Source organism: Conger conger, chromosome 13, assembly GCF_963514075.1.
Source record: "Conger conger chromosome 13, fConCon1.1, whole genome shotgun sequence".
Classification (NCBI taxonomy): Eukaryota; Metazoa; Chordata; class Actinopteri; order Anguilliformes; family Congridae; genus Conger; species Conger conger.
Genome location: NC_083772.1, coordinates 6,128,523 through 6,151,316, shown reverse-complemented (window position 1 = coordinate 6,151,316; position 22,794 = coordinate 6,128,523). Strand labels below are relative to the sequence as shown.

The 22,794-nt window shown below is 43.5% G+C and overlaps 1 protein-coding gene and 1 pseudogene across 1 annotated transcript; both read right to left on the bottom strand.

Moving 5' to 3' along the window:
• LOC133108256 (sodium- and chloride-dependent betaine transporter-like) overlaps nucleotides 1-1,909 on the bottom strand; it is a 49,598-nt pseudogene extending 47,689 nt beyond the window's left edge.
• Nucleotides 1,910-7,565: 5,656 nt separating this feature from the next.
• LOC133108255 (sodium- and chloride-dependent GABA transporter 2-like) lies at nucleotides 7,566-22,591 on the bottom strand. Its single transcript, XM_061217724.1, has 14 exons — nucleotides 22,420-22,591; nucleotides 21,611-21,745; nucleotides 20,728-20,868; nucleotides 20,074-20,164; nucleotides 19,583-19,715; nucleotides 19,185-19,319; nucleotides 18,937-19,040; nucleotides 18,585-18,709; nucleotides 15,363-15,475; nucleotides 11,487-11,624; nucleotides 11,094-11,196; nucleotides 9,804-9,904; nucleotides 8,250-8,420; nucleotides 7,566-7,679 (listed from the first exon to the last, which is right to left on the bottom strand). Exons 1-14 carry the CDS (start codon nucleotides 22,589-22,591, stop codon nucleotides 7,566-7,568), a joined length of 1,776 nt encoding a protein of 591 aa, XP_061073708.1.
• Between the last annotated feature and the right edge of the window lie 203 nt (nucleotides 22,592-22,794).

The window sequence follows — 22,794 nt, the reverse complement described above, 5'->3', positions numbered from 1 at the left end:
ATCTCTAGCTCAGAAATATTATTCAGCCTCCTTACACGCACGCCATGTTTGAGATTTCTCCATAGATTTTCAATAATATTCAAGTCTGGGGACTGTGGTGGCCATTCCACAACCTTCATCTGTCTTTCCTGGAGGCATTTCATAGTTGAGTTGAAGGTACAGTACTGTGCAAAAGTTTTAGGCAGGTGTGAAAAAATGCTGTAAAATAAGAATGCTTTCAAAAATAGAAATGTTAATAGTTTATTTTTATTAATTAACATAATGCATGAACAGAGGAAGTGAATAAACAAGAAAAAACCTTTGCCTTCAAAACAGCATCAATTCTTCAAGGTATACAAAACCTCACCTTGGAAGCAGAGTTTGGCTCACCAAGTTTTAACTCAGCTGTTTATGATTGTGTTACCTATATATTATATTATATGGGATAAGGGGAGTGGTTATCCTCGTGTGAGGCACTACGAGGAGAACATCCTCAACCGGTTGAAAATAAGACGATACATTTAAAACACTTACTTATCCGAAACTAAAGAACGGACATATTTAATACTTTCATCGTTTTTCTTCTTGTGAAAATTGCATATAAAAACCTAGAAAGTGTGAGCAACCACCATGCTACTCCTTTACAGAAAGGTCTCATGTTTTGCCATTTTGAGTTCAGGTTTGCTCTCGATCACATACAGATTAATTGAAACAGATGTTTAACCAGGGGTTAATCCTGCCCATCAGCTCCAGCCAAGCCGATGATGGAGTCCAGGTGTGAGGCACTGCTGGATCTGGGACCTGCTGTGGTCCAGTCTAAACCGTTGGACGTCACAGTACATTGTGTGCGTGCAGAGCGTAAGAGCACGGGCGGAATTAGCTGCTATATCGGCACAATCCTGAAGAGGTCAGTGTTGCTCTCCTGATATTTCTTCCCTGATATACCATACTGCTGATTATCCATTTGCTCCCAGTGTATTTACTGACCTCACTCCACCTCTCCATACTTGGATGCAAGGCAGCAGAAATTGGCCTGACATAAGGGCGCTCAACACACAAGAAGAGTACGACAGCCTAGAGCTACAATTAATAACCATTCCTCACTAATAGCAACAGTGTACTTTCCCAGTTTGCATTTTATATGTGCATATTGAGTTTGGAGATTTGCATGTGAGAATAACTGAACTCAACCACACAGTGGGATTTGTCTCTTCTCTCCATTGCTCCCTGTTGGTAAAGCCAAAGTGATCTCAGGTTTATCCATTTGCCCACAGAGGTTTCTGGCCTCTCAGCCTCAGCCAATGGGCACAGCTTCCTCCAGCAGGTGATGCCCCCCTCCCGGGTGTACTGCCCCATGGCATTCTCCAGCAGGAACAGGGGTATCCCACAGGTCACCACAAAGACGAAATATGGCACAAGGAATGCTCCTGCAGATACATCCACAATCAAAGGTAACGTATGAGATAAATATTCAGTTAGAAGTCTCATGACTGGTATTTGAACAAAACCAGAGATGTTTACTTTCAGGGTGTCAGTAATGTGTAACTGTGTAAGAGACCAAAGAACTAAACACACCATTGAGAATAAATCAATATGTAAATCAGTAACGTACATAATACGTACACAGGTACTTTTAATATTTACATTTTAATCAAACTAAAAGTTCATATAAGCTCATAAACAGCCTTCATTCAAATTCAGTCTCAAAATCAGTCTTTGTCGTAATCATTTCCTCACACTCTCACTCATACTCTCACTCACACTCTTACTCATACTCACCGCCGCCGTTCTTGTAGCAGAGGTATGGGAACCTCCACACATTTCCCAGCCCCACTATGTTCCCTGCCACTGCCAGGAGGAAATCCACCTTACTCCCCCACTGCCCCCTCTCCTCCAATGGCCTTTCTGCGGTCTCCCTCTCCTTCTTCATCCCTCCTGCTGTCCGTTCCACACTCTCTGAATGAGCTGAGATCAAACAGAGGCTGATGTTTATGTAATGTCGAGGATGGGCCAGGAGCGACTAAGGGTAATACCTTATAAGCGGACACGCGAATGTGTCCGCCACAAAATCCCGGGAGGTAAGGGAAACAGAAAATAACTCTGACCAAATAAGAGAACCAGCCCAAACGGCTATAGGGAAATAAAGCGACCCTTAAAAAACCAGGGCGAACAACCCAACCTAAATTAGTGCTTAAAGGCGAGCACTGCAAACCCCAGACCGGGGACCAAAATAAAAGACCACCAAGTATAAAACACTAGGCACACAAAATAAAGAACCTTCCGACGCAGCTCAGGAAAGACAAACCAAAGTACAAATACCGGGGACAACATCCCTCACCCACAAGCTCACACAAGCTAGAAATGAAATGAAAAAACAAAGAAACTTTAGGCAGACGTCAGCAGTGCACACAGCACTAGCAAACTGAACACCTTCCTTACCTTTTCTTTTAAACGTGAAAGATACCCAAACCAGCACAATACCTGACTCATTAACACACCCAGTCTACCGCGTGGTTACCAGCTTGGTGCAAGAGCGAACAGTTGACACCAAAGCGCTGACTGACTGCCAGCGATGGCTTTAAATACCCTTTTAATGGGGTTACAGGGCTCAGGCAGTAAGAGCAGTCGTCTGGCAGTCGGAGGGTTGCCGGTTCGATCCCCCACCTGGGCTGTGTCGAAGTGTCCCTGAGCAAGACACCTGATCCTCAAATGCTCCTGACGAGCTGGTTGGCGCCTTGCATGGCAGCCAATCGCTGTCGGTGTGGGAGTGTGTGTATGAATGGGTGAATGAGAAGCATCAGTTGTACAGCGCTTTGCATAAAGGCGCTATATGCCAACAGTACTACAACCATTTACCATTTACCCTCCGGAGGTAGACTCCCCTGGCACTAATGAGTCCCTGCCCACTGGTGGCCACAACCGGTCACTACCCCCCAACCATGACAGCCCAGTTACGAATGAGTGACGGGGCCTTAAAGAATCCATCCATCCATTATCTGAACCCGCTTATCCTGAACAGGGCCGCAGGGGGGCTGGAGCCTATCCCAGCATACATTGGGCGAAAGGCAGGAATACACCCTGGACAGGTTGCCAGTCCATCGCAGGGCACACACACCATTCACTCTCACACTCATACCTATGGGCAATTTAGACTCTCCAATCAGCCTAACCTGCCTGTCTTTGGACTGTGGGAGGAAACCGGAGTACCCGGAGGAAACCCACGCAGACACGGGGAAAATATGCAAAGTCCACACAGAGAGGCCCCAGCCGACGGGGATTCGAACCCACGACCTCCTTGCTGTGAGACGGCAGTGCTACCCGCTGCACCATCCGTGCCGCCCTGATCAAGACATTATTAAGCTAATTAAATAATTAAGATCAGAAGCTGGAACAAAAGCAGATTGGCCCATGCTGTGCACCCCTGGTTTTTCTGTTTTTTTGGGTGCATGAAGAGTTCTGTTGAGAGTGTTAAGATGCAGAACAGCAGCTGGAAGTTCTATAACTTGGAGGAAGGAGAATGGTGCTGAGATTTTCTACAGTGAGCGAGCCTAAGCAGCTTTTAAAATTTCCAGAACGGGAAGTGTTTGTGAGACTGTGCGGTGAGTCCACCACTGAATGGCTGAATCTTCTGATGGGGAAATTCAAGACAGCTTGAAACCAGGAGAGGAACTCAGCCTATGTCTGAGACGGACCATTTCCCATGGAAATCTCCAGTTTCATTATTACATTACATGATTGGCAGTTAGCAGACGCTCTTATCCAGAGCAACGTACAGTTGATTAGACTAAGCAGGAGACAATACCCCTGGAGCAATGCAGGGTGAAAGGCCTAGTTCAAGGGCTCAACGGCTGTGCGGATCTTATTCTGGCTACACTGGGATTAGAACCACCGACCTTGTGTGTCCTAGTCATTTACTTTAACCACTACACTACAGGCCGCCCCTGTAGTTTCCCAACATTTGTCGAAGTCTCCTCGGACAATGCTCTAAAAAAAAACACTGACCTTGCCAATGTTTTTTCTTTATTACGTTTGAATGGCCATCTGTGGAAAGCCTGTGGAGCTAGTTCAGGCAGACAGCTCGAGAAGAGCCGACCCCTCACATGGTGCTTATGTCTAATGGGAGGGGCTATATAAAGCAGCAACCTCACCTGTTCAGGCCCTCGCTCATTTTGTGCTGCTGTGCTGTGCTGCCCACTAGCTGTTGCTGTATTGCTTGACTTGCCCTGCTCTGGGAATCATGCAAAAGCTGACCTGCTGCCTGGCTCATCCTTCTTAGCACTGCCTGACTCTTTCTGCCGCATTGCTTGTGTGACCTGGTATAACACCACTCGATTACGCCACCTACGCCCAAGGAAATAGTTTAAGAATCGAAGATTGGTGATCAATCCCCACATAGGTATGTTCAAGTAAATGAACAAGCAGAGATGTGAATTCAAGAATAAAAACAGAGTTTATTTCTTACAATCCACAAAAACACAGTTGAAAACCCACACAAAAACCCATTGGATCCCCAAACTTATAAAATTAGCCGATAGGTCTTCCCCGCCGCTAGGGGCGCTACTGGGTGCTTGCGGGTACGGGTCCATGGAGGGTGGAGGATTTACTAGAAGTGGAACCAAAACGTTGCTCACTTGTGAAGGTGCGAGCAGACACACACACACACGCACTGTAAATCGGTGAGATACGGACACGGCAAATCAATTATTCTACTTCTACACACACATACTATAACATGCAGTGAAAAGAATGTAGCGACCGCCAAACCAGATCCCAAACCACGCACTGCAACGTAAACAGTAAGCCGCCCCAAAGCCCCAACTTGATCAACAGTTGGTTTGTCAGTAATAAGGATATAATAAAACTACAAATACAGTGGGAGCAATAATTATTTGATCCCTTGCTGATTTTGTAGGTTTGCCCACTTACAAAGAATGGAACTGTGTAGAATTTTAATCATAGGTACATTTTAACATTGAGAGACAGAATCACAAAATAATCCACAATAACATCATATAAATTTTATATCATATTTTCACATGAAATAAGTATTTGATCCATAGAACAATAGGAATTAATACTTGCTGGAGAAACCTTTGTTGGCAAGCACAGAGGTCAGACGTTTGTTGTAGTTTACCAGGTTTGCACAGATCTTGGGAGGGATTTTGGTCCACTCCTCTTTGCAGATCCTCTCCAAATCCTTAAGGTTCCGAGGCTGTCGCTTGGCAACTCAAAGCTTCGGCTCCCTCCACAGATTTTCAATGGGATTTAGGTGTGGAGACTGGCTAGGCCACTCCAGGACCTTAATATGCTTCTTGTTGAGCCCCTCCTTTGTTGCCTTGGCCGTATGTTTTGGGTCATTGTCATGTTGGAAGACCCATCCACAACCCATTTTCAGTGCTCTCACTGAGGGAAGTCGCCCTAAATTTCCTGGTAGATGGCCCCATTCATCCTCCCCTCGATACGGTGAAGTCGTCCTGTCCCCTTAGCTGAGAAACACCCCCAAAGCATAAGGTTTCCACCTCCATGCTTCACAGTGGGGATGGTGTTCTTGGGGTTGTACTCAGCATTTCTCTTCCTCCAAACACGGCGAGTCGAGTTGATGCCAAATAGCTCTATATTGGTCTCATCTGACCATATCACCTTCTCCCAAGCCTCCTCTGGATCATCAGGTGTTCTTTGGCAAACTTCAGACGAGCCTGTACATGTGCCTTCTTCAGCAGAGGAACCTTGCGCGCGCAGCAGGATTTTAATCCTTCACGGTGTAGTGTGTTACTGATGGTTCTCTTCGTGAGTGTGGTCCCAACTGCATTCAGGTCATTAACAAGCTCCTCCTGTGTAGCACTGGGCTGATCCCTGACCTCTCATGATCATTGATATCCCATGACGCAAGATCTTGCGTGGAGCCCCAGACCGAGGGAGATTGGCGGTGACTTTATGTTTCTTCCATTTTCTAATAATTGCTCCAACAGTTGTTAACTTCTCACCAAGCTGCTTGCTTATTTTCTTGTAGCCCATCCCAGCCTTGTGCAGGTCTACAATTTTGTCCCTGATGTCCTGAGACAGCTCCTTTGTCTTGGCCATGGTGGAAATGTTGGAATCTGATTGATTGTGTGGACAGGTGTCTTTTATACAGCTACATAATGATGTAACGAGTTGACACAGGTGTTTTGGGTAATGAGTTGAGATTAGGAGTGCTTCTTAATGGAAAACTAATTGGTCTGTGGGAGCCAGAATTATTGCTTATTGGTAGGGGATCAAATACTTATTTCATGCAAAAATACAATAATAAATTCATAAAATTCATATGATGTTGTTATTGTGGATTATTTTATGATATTCTGTCTCTCAATGTTAAAATGTACCTATGATTAAAATTCTACACAGTTCCATTCTTTGTAAGTGGGCAAACCTACAAAATCAGCAAGGGATCAAATAAGTATTGCTCCCACTGTAAATACGGAACCCAGCAAGTAGCATCTGCTCAAATTATCCTGCTTACTCCTATGTCATGCCTTCAGAATTTTTTTGCGCTCTTACCACAAGCCCAGCATCCAACTATGAGCTCTACTTCTCAAGAGCCCCATGATGGGGGGGTTGTAGTCACTCCCTGTTTTGGCTGGCTGACAGGGAAGTGATGATAGGCAGAGCCTTGATACCAAAGTTTGCATTTACATTAAACCTCAAAGTATATTTCTTAATTCATTGTGAGTTGTCTGACTGAACTGACTGAACATTGTGAGTTGTCTGACTGAATGTGGCTAGCACATTTCACCATCTGCATTGTTGGCCCCCTAGATTTGAGTCATTGAGTACAGAACAGTTTTTATGTCACTATCTCCTGGGCTTGGAAAAAATTAAATGTAATACTTTTAAATTTTTAATTTTAAATTGTTAACAAGCATGCAAAATCCCTTTGGCATCCATCAGCATGGGAAAAGCCAAAAATCTGACTCTAATTGACCATGACAAGTCTGGTAATGGGCGTAAAATAAAATACATAAATGGTTAAACATACAACTTAGCACTGTCAGGCCAGTAATAACAATTTAAACATCTGGAATGGTTGCAAACTTGCCAGGAAGAGGACGCAAGTGTACATTGTCCCAATGGCCAGTGAGGAAGATGGTGAGGGAGATAATAAATAACCCACGGATCAAATTATATCAAATTATACTATATAGCAAGTAACTGGAGACTTTGGTCCCTTAAATATGGCATGCAGCTTGATGTCATATTCCATCAACAAAAATCTAAATTTAAGTACCAGTGCGATTTAATGCATGTTTTTTGTTTACTTTTATCATACATTGTTTAAACTGACCTCACACACAATATCACATTCATTTCACTGTGGAATAACTATGTGACTGTTAAGTACCAAAAAAAGCATTTTTCTACTTGCTTGCATCAGTTGAGCATAGCTGGGAAAAAAGCGAAATATATATATATATATATATATATATATATATGATATGATTTTTAAATGCACACTTTTCAAAAAGATGAAAGAAAGAGTGTTGGGAAGCAAAATCAGGTTTGTTACCAGGATGTAACCCATTAAAAAATACAAATCTGAAAAATATTATTTAGTTGGTCATCAACTCTTCCATCTCTGTGGCAGTAGTCGCAAGCGCTCGCTCAGCCATTTGCTTCCGGGTCAGGGGGAGGTCATCACCAGGGTGACACAGATCAGACCATCTCTGTCAGCAGATAATGGTAGGGATCTTGATAAGCAAGTGTTTTACATAATATAAATATGTAATGTATTTACAATGTACAAAACAATGCCAATGATCTGTAAAATATTAAAAATCAAGTTTTATATAAAACATGATTCAAAAAAGAGAAAAGAGAAACTCCAACTTCCACCCATTGTTTGGATCTGCTTCTAGGTCCATTCAGCACCAAACCAAAATGATGACATAGCATACTGATCATATATTTAATAAAAAATACATGAGTGAATAGGTTTTACTTCAAAAGATGGGTTTTTCTTTTCTAGCATAAGCTGTCAGTAGATAAGACTGATAGTGTGCTGCCTAGGTAGGAGTAAGAATGGAAACAGACTACAGAATGGTAACAGACTACACTATTTTTCACTACATATTGTACAGGACAGACAGCTCTATCCACATCCACCTGCCTTGAATTTGGCTCATTGCATATCTACTGATGTTGTGAGTGTGTGTGTGTGTGTGTGTGTGTGTGTGTGTGTACAATTTGGTAAAAGCTTTCAGCACAGCTGTGGAGACATGGGATCCAGGCCTCACCTGTCTGAGAGTGCCAGTGCTGATGGAGAGCTTGACCAGACTCCACCCCGGCACCAGTACAACAGAGGAGAGGGCCAGCAGCCAGCCCAGCACGTACGCCCAGTCTGGATACACATACCAGCGGTTAAAGGTCAGGGGCTGGTACTTCACCACAGAGAAGATGAAGGATCCCTACGGGAGAGGAGGAAGAGTGGAAGGTTTTATTAACACACGCCATGCTGCCATTGTGTCATAGAAGTAGAAATTATATGAAATTGAGTTCAGTGTATGCAGTAAAAAACCAATTTATTACGTATTTCCTCAACGTATTTATCATCTGCTGTTGTAGTAGCAGCGGTTCAGCAGTTCTGTTGGTGAAAATGCCTTGTTAATTAGAGAGGTCAGAAGAGTGGCCAGGCACTGCTGTCAGGAAGGCAATAGTAACTTCATCTTCAGCGTAAAGAAGAACAAGGAGTCCTGGAAGTGATGGTATGGCCCCCACAGAGCCCTGATCTCAACATCATCGAGTCTGTCTGGGATTACATGAAGAGACAGAAGCATTTGAGGCTGCCTAAATCCACAGAAGAACTGTGACTAGTTCTCCAAGATGTTTGGAACCTACCTGCCGAGTTCCATAGTTGGAAGTATACCAAGAGAAATTGATGCTGTTTTGAAGGCAGAGGGTAGTCACACCAAAGATTGATTTGATTTAGATTTTTCTTCTGTTCATTCACTTCTTCTGTTCATGCACTTTCTTCATTGATAAAAATAAACAATAAACATTTCTATTTTTGAAAGCATTCTTATTTTACAGCATTTTTTCACACCTGCCTAAAACTTTGCACAGTTCTGTATATCTTTGCACCCTCTTCTGGGACCTGTGCAATTGTTTTCACTGGTTCATCTGCTGAGGCACACCATTACCCTACATTTGCTCATTGTGCATGTGACAAGGCATGTGACCAAGGACACAACTGAACGTGTGGTGAGTGAATCTATTACACTTGCACTTGCTGTCTCTGTATATTACACACTATACTCTACGGGCTGGACCCAAATCACTGCATTCTCTGTGTAACGGGTGAGAAAATGGCCTCTCACTCGTCCAAATATTTGTTGAACTCAGCTAAAGACAAACTCGCCTCTAGCCAAGGGCAACAGCGTTCTTTTTGAATTTGAGGGTTACGTCATCAGGGAGCGTTGTCGAGGTAACCTGCTACCAGCCTTCACTTTCTCTGCACTTCACCACTGAACTAGCTGAGCTAACCACGCTACATCTGCACTCCAGACTTTGGTCTTACATACTGTGGCATAGACTGTAGTGCTCAGCGTCATTATGTGAAGAGCAAAGGGCTGTGAGGGTAAATGCACTTAGACTGGATTACAGACCTCACTCATTGCCATGGATTACGACCCTTTTAAAATGTAAAATTACATGGAAAAATCAGTTTAATTAATTTAATCAAATTAATTAATTGAATGTATAAAGTGCAGTCCGTAAACATTTGGACGGTGGTATAATTTTTGTTCTTTTCACTAATGACAAATCAGAAACAGCTGAGAAGTCAAACTCACCAGGGTCACCAGTGGGGTGAAGTAGAGCCAGCAGAGCTTAAAGATGAGGCTGGGCCGTTCCCCGGTCATGTCCTCGATCACATCCATCATGCGCTCCGCCCCTGCTCCAGGGCAAACAGGAATAACGGTGAGTGTAGTGTGTCATGCATAATGGGAGATTCCACTAGGGAGAAAAAACCCTCAAAAAAGGCAGAGAATGGGTGTAGAAGCCAAAAGGTTTAAGATATCTCCGCTTGTGCGTCCCCCTAGTGGCCAGCTATACAACTATTTAAGGGCACCCCTGGATGACGCAAGCAGCATTTGCCAGTTGAAGACAGGTGCATACCTGAAGGACAATGAGCTGAAATAGTTATTTTTAACGAGCTTCGCTTTAAAGTTTCAATTGTTTTCATTTGTTTAGGAAAGGAATCCATAAGCCATTTCCAGAAGTGCTTTGTTTTGGGTTGTCGCAACGTATCCTTTTTTGTTTGGGCTATTTTCCATCTGTTATATAGTCTATCCTGCATAGCATATGGCTAGTATTTGAGCTACAAACATAGCCTATACACGCACACTCATTCATTAGTCCGTTAAACACTGTCAATCTGGAAGACTGGATACTTTGAACAAATCAAGAAGAAGCAATCAACTACCGTGAGTAGCCCAATGCAATGATAAATGAAGTAAAACTGAATTAGTTATAACTCGTATCGGTGATAGAAAACAGCTTTTAGAAATAGTAGACAAGGCTGTCACAATGGGAAATGAATGATGACAAAATTGCTTTCTTTTTTGTTTTGTTTTGTAAGCACAGTGGAGCAGTGTGTTATGGAACTGCTGTCTCTCTGCCTTAAAGTTTCCCCTTTTGAAGTGGTTTTGACTGTTCTTGGTATCCATGGTGATTAATTTGCATTATTCTGGAGGCACTAGATACCATTTTCTTTACAAAACAAATCAGTAATTGTTCTTTTGCACATATGAACCCCCATTTTTAATATATATGGCAAAAAACGTTAGTAACTTTGAAGCTTGGTTCAATTCAGAGATATTCTACCTTTCTCTATATGTTTATTTTTGCACATTTTGAATTTCATACATTTGATATATTTTTTCGATATTCATTTTATACATAATTCCATTTTCATGGCCTCTTCTGTACATTGTGACTACTATTGTTTCCATTTTTTTATTTTATATTTCCAGTGTTGCATTGGAAAGGTATAGTTTGTTGGAAGATACACTGTTTGTGCAGTAATGTGTTAATACAGACAGTGATGTTCCTAAATCCATTCAGCAAAGTCCTGCACTCACCAAACAGCCAGCCCATGGCCAGAACCTTGAACACACACATGAAGAACATACAGGCCCCATTACAGGCATAGTAGTCCAGGAGCTGGAACACATACATCCCCCCCTGGTGGACAGAATGGGAAAGGACAAGAATAGATATTATAGGAAAAAAAGGTCAGGGTGAGACCAGAGATGGTATATGGAGATATGCTGTCAAACTGAATATCAGGTTTCACTTTCAATGGGTGACTATGAGCACTAAAACTGGGTTAAACAGAGCAGAATGAATGGTGGTCAATGGAAGTTTTCCAAGAAAACAGCTCAGTCAGAGAAAATTCATAGTCAACACTGGATAACTCTGTTGAATACAGGATGGTCACACAGCCTCATATCTCTCTCCAGCTGTCTTCTCACCTGTGTGACCGTCACCAGCTCCAAGACGAAGCAGGTGAGGCAGAAGAGCAGGAGGAAGATCTCTCTGTGCCCAGCCCTCCGTAGTACTTTGGGAAACAGGTCCATCACCGACGTCATCAGCACCTCCATCCCCACAAACTGAACAACAGACAGACAATATAAGGTTCACCAGAGAGAGGCAGGGAAAGGGAGATAGAGGGAGAAGAGGATAAGAAAAGGATGAGAGAGAGAAGACACACACTAATGTTTTCCTGCTTGTGATAAACTATCAAGAAATATCTTTATTAGTGTGATTGCGAAGAAACACACTACTGTTATTCAAAATTCAAGTTTAGTGGGCTAGCACTTATGTCACCTCCACTCTTTATTCTCCACAGTTTTTCAGCACTGAACTACTTGGGCACACTTTCCCCGAAAAACCTTAAACTATTCAGCTTGCTGAGGAATGGTGTGCTCTTTCTTTTCATATTGATATATTTTATATTTTTTGAATGATTTAACTTTTAATTCCGATTTTCCTGCTATTGAAATTAATGGTGGAATGTTCATTTGCTCGAGTGGTGACAGTTGGAATTAGAATTTTTTATGTTTCTTAACTCTCTCACTTTTCATGCTACATGCATACACTCACCGAGGACTTTATTAGGAACATTTTTACTTCATTACACCTAATTACTCATGCAATTATCTAATCAGCCAATTGTGTGGCAGCAGTGCAGTGCATACAATCATGTAGATAAGGGCCAGGAGCTTCAGTTAATGTTCACATCAACAATCAGAATGGAGAAAAAATTTGATCTAAGTGACGTTGACCATGCAATGATTGTTGGTGGCAGACAGAGTGGTTTAAGTATCTCAGAAACTGCTGATCTCCTGGGATTTTCATGCACGCTAGTCTCCAGAGTTTGCAAAGAATGGTGCAAAAAAACAAAAATAAATCCAGTGAGCAGCAGTTCTGCAGACAGAAACACCTTGTTAATGAGAGACATCAGAGGAGAATGGCCAGACTGCTCAAAGCTGACAGAAGGTGATAGTTCTCCTCCGCTGCTGAAAACAGCCTGAGATAAGCCCTGCTTTCCCTTTCTGAGTCATCGAAAGGTTTGCCAGAACGTCCTTGAGCCCAACCGAAAGCCCTTCTCCATAGCCTCCCCGAACTCCTCCCATATCCGCGTTTTTGCTTCAGCGACTGCCGAAGCCTGCTGCTTCAGGGGACCCCCACGCCAGCCAGGTGATCAGGTGACAGCTCTGCTCCTCTCTTCACCCGAGTGTCCAAGACATACGGCCGCAGGTCTGATGATACGACCACAAAGTCGATCATCAATCTTTGGCCTAAGGTGCTCTGATATCAAGTACACTTATGAGCTACCCTATGCTCGAACATGGTGTTCGTTATGGACAATCCATGACCACCACAGAAGTCCAATAACAAGACACCGCTCGGGTTAAGATCAGGCAGGCCAGTCCTCCCAATCACCCCCTTCCAGGTTTCTCCATCGTTGCCCAGTCGCCCAGCAGAATGATGGAGTCTCCGGGCGGCACCCTTTCCAGGATGCTGCCCAGTGACTCCAAGAAGGCCGGATACTCCGAACTGCCGTTTGTCAGAGCTTTCCCACCAGAGACATGTAGTCGCAGAGAGGCGACCCTCTCGTTCCCCGGGTGGAACTCCAACACAGTGGCACTCAGCCGCTGGCTTGTGAGTATCCCCACACCCGCCCGGCGCCTCTCACTCTCGCCAGAGTCCAGCCCCTATCCAGGAGTTTGGTTCCGGAACCAGTGCTGTGCGTGGAGGTGAGCCCAACTATATCTAGTTGGTATCGCTCCGCCTCCCACACTAGCTCCGGTTCCTTCCCCACCAGAGAGATGACGTTCCACATCCCCAGAACCAGTCTACGACGCCAAGGATCAGCGTGCCCGGATCCCCGCCTTTGCCCACTGCCCGTTGGGCAAAGCACCCGACTCCAATGCCAACCCCTGCAGGTGGTGAGCCCACAGGGCGGCGACCCCATGTTACCAGTTCGGGCTGTGCCCGGCCGGGCCCCATGGGATAAGGCCCGGCCACCAGACGCTCAACGACAAGCTCCCCTCCCGGGTCTGGCTCCAGAAGGGGACCCCGGTTTCCCTTTTCCGGGCAGGGTAACTGGGTTATTGTGAGGCCGTGTCATGGAGTCTTTGAATCACTCTTAGTCAGACCCTACTGGGGGCTAATGCTAATGCCCCCAACAACATAGCTCCCAGGATCACCAAGACACACAAACCCCTCCACCACATTAAGGTGGCGATTCCTTGGAGAGGTATTTCTAAATGTTAAACTATTGAATTTAATCTAGTCTTGAATAAGACATTTGTAGGTTTTATTGATTAATTGAAGTTGCTTCTCTCTCATTAAATAAAGTAAATTCATATTTCACCCCAAAATGATAATGTCTTAGTTGTTTTCTTTGTTCCAAATAACTAAATGAATCTATATTGCAGAACTGAATTGATATTGTACTGGTCTTAATATCAAAACCAATGGAAAAAATATGAACCAGCTAATTTCAGCCAAAACGCTTTCCTATCTTTACCATTCATTTGTGATTGAGCAAGGTAATGTATGTATGATATGAATGTGAATTCATTTTGCCATAAGTCTATTTTCCAGATAAGAAATCAGCTGATAATTTTTTGGTGGACTAAGGCTCCATCTTCAAAATATAAATGCGAATGCAGTTCTGGGTATATTTATTTCATAACTGATTTAGAATATATGTGTAATGTCTACGTGAGCCCACACAAAATACTAATGTTGCACTGCTAAATAGCACTTTTCACGAACCCAATACTGTACAAAATCTGGGGGGGAGAGGACAATTACTGTGGTGACTAACAATAGAATTCTGATTATTATTTATTTATTCTTTATTTACACACGGAGGACTCATTGAGACATGTTTCCCATTTTCCCTTAACAGAAAACAGTAGAAGCACTAGAATATGACATTTAACATAGAACTATACGTTTTACAATAGAAACTAATAGAATTTAAAAGTAAAATCAATCCAAGCACAAATTCTACAAAACATGTACAAATCTTCTCTGCTGTGATTCTGTTTCTTATTGTACAATTGTCTGAACATTTTCATGGCATCTACCATTAGTTCAGCTATACACAATGTACTTATGTCATTTGGCTGTGATGACCTCGAATAGTTCCTTTTACAGAGCATTAATTACTAGGAAGTAACAAGACACAATTGGTGCAATTGTAACTGTTTCTACAAAGCTCTGGTTCAGTCGCTTTTGAACGTTACTTCATTCTGCGGCTCAGTTGTCACCCAGAAGTATCATAACGACCTCTTTGTACAAACATTCTGATTTGTCCTATACTGCCATGAAACCAATAGCCTTGCATTACGCATGAACTCTTCATCTCATGCCACTAATTGATTGTTATTCATACTTAGCAACCACCTAGCGACACCATAGCAAAGACCTCGTAACACCCTAGCAACCACCGAGGAACACATTTGCAACCACCTAGCAACACCCTACCAACCACCTAGGAACACCTTAGCAACCATAGCAACCACCTCGGAACACCTTATCAGCACCCTAACAACAAGTAACCACTGACCAAAGACCAGGCATGCTGCCAATTTGCTCCAATCACACTCTAGTTAACTATGAAATGTTGTCCAGTTCGCTTGGCAAGTAATCTTGCTGTGATCTCTGGTAACCCAGCATTATGCTTTGCTAGCTCAGCACAGCTTTACTTCATGTTAAGCAAGAACCAAACTGGGAGCATCCAGAAGTAAACACGGGCCACATTAGTAGTGGCAGCAGTATCACAGACTCAGCAGCCAGGAATGGTGACCAGCAGCCAGGAAACTGATTACCAGAGTGTCCAGGCCCAACAGGATGATCATGATGAAGAAGCAGACGGCCCACAGCTGAGGTAGGGGCATCATTGCTACTGCTTGGGGGTACGCAATGAATGCCAGACCAGGTCCTGGGAGCAGGGGAGAACATGGGAACGAAAGACAGGAGGAGAGTGAAGGACGGAGTGGAAGAATAATAAACAAACCTACCATTCTTACCCAGGTCATATTCCCTGACATTACAGTCACACAGTTCTGCATTAAGCAGATGCTGTTAAGCAGAGCACGTTCCACAGATGACCTTTTTACATACTATCTGTTAATACAGCAGTAGATTAAGAAGAGTTAATCAGAATATGCAATAAAAGTAAAATAAGAAAATATTGCTTTTCTCAGAACATATGGATCAATGACGTGACTTGCTATTGTGATGTCTGAAACCCATTTATATATGTATAAAGTGAAAAGACAACATTATGACGTTAAGTTATATATTTTTTTTAAACTAATGAGAGAATTAGACCGCACCAACATGCTGAATGCAAAAATGCTACAAAAATAGTTACAAATAAAATGAAAAAACTCTTTCTTGGGCATCATTTTATAGGTCTTTCTATCAACATATGAAGATTTCAGACCAGGGAGGGTGAGAAAGTTGGGTGACAGCAGGTCGAAAGCAAAGAAAAAGGCAGGCACACGATGTAGGGGTGGCATCTTCAGAGGTGGTGGTGTCTAAGCAATTCCAGCCCTTGCAGGAATTGGGACTAGCTGGAATACCCTTTAATAGTTACACTGTTACACACTATCAGTGAGCAGGTGAAGTGGTGTTCCATAGAAGTTTACAACCTGCCACCCCAACACATATTGCGAATTTCACTGGGTCAATTTTCTGCACCTTTTGAGGTCGCAGGAAGGGTTAACAAGGGAAGACCATCTGTTCTCTTGTCAATCACCCTGTCTCAGTATTTACAGGGTTCAGTAACTGAAATGAATCAAGTGTGGGATGTTTCATGACAAAGCAGGTTTAGGGTATCCATCCATCCATCCATTATCTGAACCCGCTTATCCTGATCAGGGTCGCAGGGGGGCTGGAGCCTATCCCAGCATACATTGGGCGAAAGGCAGGAATACACTCTGGACAGGTCGCCAGTCCATCGCAGGGCACACACACCATTCACTCACACACCCATACCTACGGGCAATTTAGACTCTCCAATCAGCCTAACGTGCATGTCTTTGGACTGTGGGAGGAAACCGGAGTACCCGGAGGAAACCCACGCAGACACGGGGAGAACATGCAAACTCCGCACAGAGAGGCCCCGGCCGACGGGGATTCGAACCCAGGACCTCCTTGCTGTGAGGCGGCAGTGCTACCCACTGCACCATCCGTGCCGCCTAGGTTTAGGGTATATTCATGTTTAGTATTATTTCGCTTGTTTCAGTGCAAATTGTGCAATGGTGTAATTTCCACAGCAGTATACCCATACCCAGTGTACCCATCCAGGAACCTAGGGAAACTGTGGAAACCTGCCCCCATGAAGCCACCTGTCTCAATCTCTTTTCCAGCACCCACCACCTAGAGAACAATGTTTCTAAATCCAAATTGACTAAATTTGGATTTTGACTATTTTTAGATGGAGATCAAAGGCCTGGTTTCGGCTTATAAGCACGGCAAACCAAGCTATCTGAGGGTGTCTGTAGCCAGACCCCCATGCACACAGTGCATGTAGTTTTCATTGCCAGGTATGACTTTTAAGACTCTGCGATTTGGTTTAATATTGTAACACTTTTATTTATGTTTAATTTGGAATCTAAATGGAATTAACAAAGTAAAAACTTGATCTGTGTGGTTTCTCTTACTGAACACTCACTGTTATACAGGGAATGCTTGGACACCCCCTTCGACTTGGTCTAGGGAGGATGCAAATTTACACTTAATGTATCACGGCGTATTGCAACCGTAGACCTCTGACAGTAAATCAATGATCAGTGATAGCTAATGTTGGTCTTCTGGGTCCCTGAGCCGCCATCGGACACACCCATAGGTTGCATCTGACACAACATCTGAAATGACCGTGGATATCAAGCCAGATCGTGAGATATATACCAGAATTATTTCCTGTCTGATTCCTGGTACAACCTGTTTTGTTTTCTACTCTCGCTCTTTGGATTATCCTCTTGTTCTGTTTGGACCCGCTGCGTTTGGACCCCCTTTGGCTACTCATTGATTTTGGATTCTGTTTCTGTTTGGACTGCCCGTGTGTTTTCGACCCTCTGCCTGTATTATCAACTACTCTCTGGATTATCCTGGTTGTACCGTTTGCCTGTTTTCTGAACCATTGCCTGGACTTTGGTTTTTGAACGGCCTTATCTCTGATAAATTTATTTTCTGGAAATTGACCCTTGCCTGTTTGATCAAAGTTAATAAAGACTCTTTATTAGGTATCTACTAGAGATGTTCCGATTGCATTTTTCCTTCTTGATACCAATTTTGATACCTGAACTTGCGTATCAGCCGATACCTGTGCATTCAAAAATTATTTAATTTCAAAAAAAAGTTTTTTGTCTAATTGCAGTGAAGCCTCTCTGTTACAGAAATCTGTAGTTAAATCCCTCTGGTTTACGTCCTGGCATGCTGGTCGATCATGTGTAATTTTCTTTTTAATGCATCGGTTAAAACGATAATTCTTCATGTTTTCATTCCTCTTCCCTATGGCCTTCTGTCTGATGGACTTCATTGGCATCTGTTAATTTGCTGCTGTTAAGAACTTTGTAACAGATGGGGTTGTGCACTCACAATGTTGCGGTCACGCAATATTTGCCTGATATGATACCACTGGGTTTACTTTACCATAGGTGACTGGTCTAATGATTTTACTTTGTATGCCAATACAGGTCTCTGTACCATTAGATTTTTATGTAACAGTAAACTTTACCAATGCATTTTGTATGGTGCGGGAAAAATGTAGTGCCCCCGACCAGTGAGTTGGTACCTTGCATGACAGCCAGTTGCCATTTGTTTGTGAGTGGGTGTGAATGGGTGAATGAGAGGCATCAATTGGAAAGTGCATTGGATAAAAGCGATATATAAATGCAATCCTTTTACCATTACAGTCCGCACTGTCACGGTCTGGATTCAATTCAAGCTCCTGAGGTTCGTCCATGCACCACAGCCTTAACCGAATTACATTTTTATATATTTGTCACATCTTCGTTTGTCTTCACATACTGTGCAAGTACCTGATTCTGCGACTTCCTCTATGGGGACGCCCTGCTCATGTGCCATGAACCCCAGCACAGAAAAGACTGCAAATCCTGCCACCAGGCTGGTCCCGCAGTTCAGCAGACACAGCCATAAACTGTCCCTGTAGAAACACCACCAGGAGCCTAAACATTCTCTGACCAGCCCTCATTTTTGCATTTAGTTTCTTCCAAGTTGAAGGAAATGAAGTATTCGCTGCTAAGTGGCTTGCAGGATGTGTGTTGGTGTCAGAGTATTGCACTAGACAGAGCTGCATATTTATGCTTAAGAACCTTACTCTTTTCCTCTGCGTTTCTGCCCTAGTGTACCGTGGGTAAGCTTGAGCCTTACTTGTAGCAGTTGTTGTTATAGGTGTTGTAGCTACCCAGGACAGTCAGAGTACCTAATCCAATACTGTAGGAGAAGAAGATCTGAGCTCCTGCATCCATCCAGACCTGTAGTGACATCACAAACCTTGAACATATTGGGTGTTGCCTAACACAGAAGAAAGCATTTGTTCCCTGGCTGGGTGAAATTAGGAAAGAGACACCTTACTGTGACAAGGTTATGGGGTGCAGCTGGTGTTATGGAGTACTTACCTGTGGGTCTGCCAGGCGGGACGGGTCAGGGTACAGGTAGAACTCCACCCCCTGCAGAGCTCCAGGTAGAGTTAGCCCTCGTATTAACAACACCAAAAGCATCAGGTATGGGAAGGTAGCTGTGAAATAAACCACCTGGTGACAGAAGGAAAGAAAGAGTGAAAGGTAGAGAGAAAAATGATGGTTCATTTCTATGGAGAAATGTTAGAAATAAATAAACTTGAATATTAAATCTGATTTCTGATTTATACTGTATGTCCCTGTTTGAGTCTGTTAAATTCAAGTTCCACACCCGTCACTATGTGTTGCGTCTTTTACTTTGTGGGTCTCAATCTACTGAGAGGTTACCTGGGTAAGGACATTCTTTACTTATCTCTGTCAGTAAATCAGGGACAGACCTTGCCTGTAGACTTCACCCCCTTCCAGATGCAGAAGTAGCACATGACCCATATAGTGATGAGACACAGGAGCAGCTCCCACCTCACACTGCCCACCTCCTCAATGCCCCCTGAGATCAGCAGCACACGTCTCCTGGGCCAGGGGGAAGAGAGAAACAGAGGGAGTGGGAAAGGTAATGAGGGAAAAAAAATGGAAAAAGCAGAGAGAAAACATAAATGCAGGTGCAAACATATTGTGCAAACATAAATGCAGGTGAAACTAGGCCAATGTGCTCCATCTCCACATACACTTGCAAACTATACCCTTACACATCACCTTATTTATTTATCTTAACAGACATTATTATCCAGAGAAATTGACTTGCATTTATACAACTGGATATTTACAGAAGCAATTCAGGCAAAGTACCATAGTCTCTTTGAACCCACAATCTCTGGTTTCCCAGTTCTATAACCCTGAATACTGTAGGAGGTGCAGCCTGCAGACTTACTCCCAAAACTCGGTGGCTGCAGAAGATGAGCTGTTGGGCTGTTGGGTCCGGTTTGCGGTGAGGTTTTGATTGGAGAAATCCACACAGTGATCTGAAGCACAGAGTCGCCGATAGGGAATGATCCCAGTCCTGACCTCGGCAGAAGCATGCAATTGCACTAGCTTTGACAGATAGTAGCATGTCCACTACTACAGGAGGCACCTGCATACAATACTGTAGTACACCGCAGTGCTACTCCACTTCAGTTGACATTCACTTCTCACGACTTTTCTTACTCCGCTCTCAGAGTCAGTGCTGAGAAGGTTTATGATGTTACAAATTGTGAGGTGGATGAGAGGTGATCCGCTTCCAGTGTAAAGTTTTCATAGAAACAGGATGAACTGTAACTGCTGTGGCTGTGCTTCTTATTCCAGTGGATGTTCTTCATTTATTAATGTATTTTAAAGTGTAATGAGCATCAGGGTGCAGCCTGTAGCCTAGTGGCTAAGGTACATTACTGGTTCAAGCCCTGGTGTAGCCATAATACGATCCACACAGCTGTTGGGCCCTTGAGCAAGACCCTTAACCTCAGACATAAAAGACTATGCGCTTGCAGTGTGTTCTGCAGGTGGAGCTATAGCATGTACCCAACAGTTCATACTTGAGTATGAATACCTGAGTTCCAGGTGTTGGAGCAGCTGGCCCAGGGCAGCTCAGAGCTGAAGGAGAAGTAGAGGTAGAAGAGGGCCCAGGCCAGGATGATCATATAAGAGATGACACTGTAAATCATGATCAGCTGACCTGCATAGCCAATCCCTGAGACAAATACACATACACACACATGCACACACACTCAATTAACACCTGGTTATGCAATCATCGGTTTGAACAGCAACTTAATGGTTATGCACATGCCTGCTGTGGTTCCTCTTCATATTAGCACTTGTGATAATAACATTGATGTCTTCTGCTTTGAGAGACACACTGAGCATATGACAAATTCCAGTAATATACTGTGAATATTTCTTGCAATTAGCCCATTTCCCCCCTTAAGAGTTGAATCAACCTTTTAGCCTCACAGAGTTAGAGTCTGACAGAAGTGTAAGATGTCAGCTATAGTTATAATAGATTCATTTTCCTGGGTGAACTTTGGTTTGGGAGAACATTCTATCCCCCTCCTGTATGACAATCAATCGCTGTAACCCTACTGCTGATTATCCATTTGCTCCCAGTGTATTTACTGACCTAACTCCACCTCTCCATACTTGGATGCAAGGCAGCAGAAATTGGCCTGACATCAGGGCGCTCAACACACAAGAAGAGTGCGACAGCCTAGAGCAACAATTAATAACCACTCCTCACTAATAGCAACAGTGTACTTTCTCTTGTTTGCATTTTATATGAGCATATTGAGTTTGCAGATTTGCTTGTGAGAAGAACTGAACTCAAACACTGGCCACACAGGGAGATTTGTCTCTTCTCTCCATTGCTCCCTGTCGGTAAAGCCAAAGTGATCTCAGGTTTACATATTTGCCCACAGAGGTTTCTGGCCTCTCACCCTCAGCCAATGGGCACAGCTTCCTCCAGCAGGTGATGGCCCCCTCCTGGGTGTACTGCCCCATGGCAGTCTCCAGCAGGAACAGGGGTATCCCACAGGTCACCACAAAGACCAGATATGGCACAAGGAACACTCCTGCAGACACACCCACACACAAAGTTAACATTCAAGATATTCAGTCAGCAGTCCCACGACTGGTATTTGACCAAAACCAGAGATGTTTAGTTTCATGTTGTCAGCAATGTGTGACTGTGTAAGACACTGAGCACTAAACACACCATTGAGAATAAATCAATATGTAAATCAATACTCATTCAGAACATAATACGTACACAGGTACTTTTAATATGTACATTTCAATCAAACTAAAAGTTCATATAAGCTCAAAAACAGCCTTCATTCAAATTCAGTCTCAAAATCAGTCTTTGTCCTGATCACTTACTCACACTCTCACTCATACTCTCACTTACACTCACACTCACACTCACACTCATACTCATACTCTCACACTCACAGTCACACTCTCACTCTCACTCTCACTCTCACTCATACAAAATCACACTCTCACTCATACTCACTCTCACTCATACTCTCACTCATACTCAATCACACTCTCACTCATACTCACTCTCACTCATACTCTCACACTCTCACTCACACTCACACTAATACTCTCACTTACACTCACACTCACTCTTACTCACACTCTCACTTACACTTAGACTCTCACTCTCACTCAAACTCAATCACACTCACACTCTCACTCATACTCTCACTCTCACTCACATTCATACACTCATCCCACTCACCGCCGCCGTTCTTGTAGCAGAGGTATGGGAACCTCCACACGTTTCCCAGCCCCACCATGTTGCCTGCCACTGCCAGGAGGAACTCCACCTTACTCCCCCACTGCCCCCTCTCCTCCAATGACCTTTCTGCGGTCTCCCTCTCCTTCTTCATCCCTTCTGCTGTCCGTTCCATAATCTCTGATTATGTTCTCTGTCTAGACACAGTAAGTTGAGATCAAACAGAGGCTGATGTTTACCTGCTGACTGACAGACACCTCCTACATTTGCACAGTGTACCTGAGATTCTGAGCCAAGTTACGAATGAGTGACAGGGCCTTAAAGAATCGTAATTTTATAAATCACAAGCTGTTCTAAAAATAATATGTATAACACATT

Coding starts and splice junctions, on each gene's coding strand:
- LOC133108255 (XM_061217724.1), bottom strand. CDS start 22,591: ATGGAACGGACAGCAGAAGGGATGAAGAAGGAGAGGGAGACCGCAGAA. Junction 21,746..22,419: donor CTGCTACAAGAACGGCGGCG/GTGAGTGGGATG, acceptor GTGTGTCTGCAG/GAGTGTTCCTTGTGCCATAT. Junction 19,041..19,184: donor CCCGCCTGGCAGACCCACAG/GTAAGTACTCCA, acceptor ATGTCACTACAG/GTCTGGATGGATGCAGGAGC.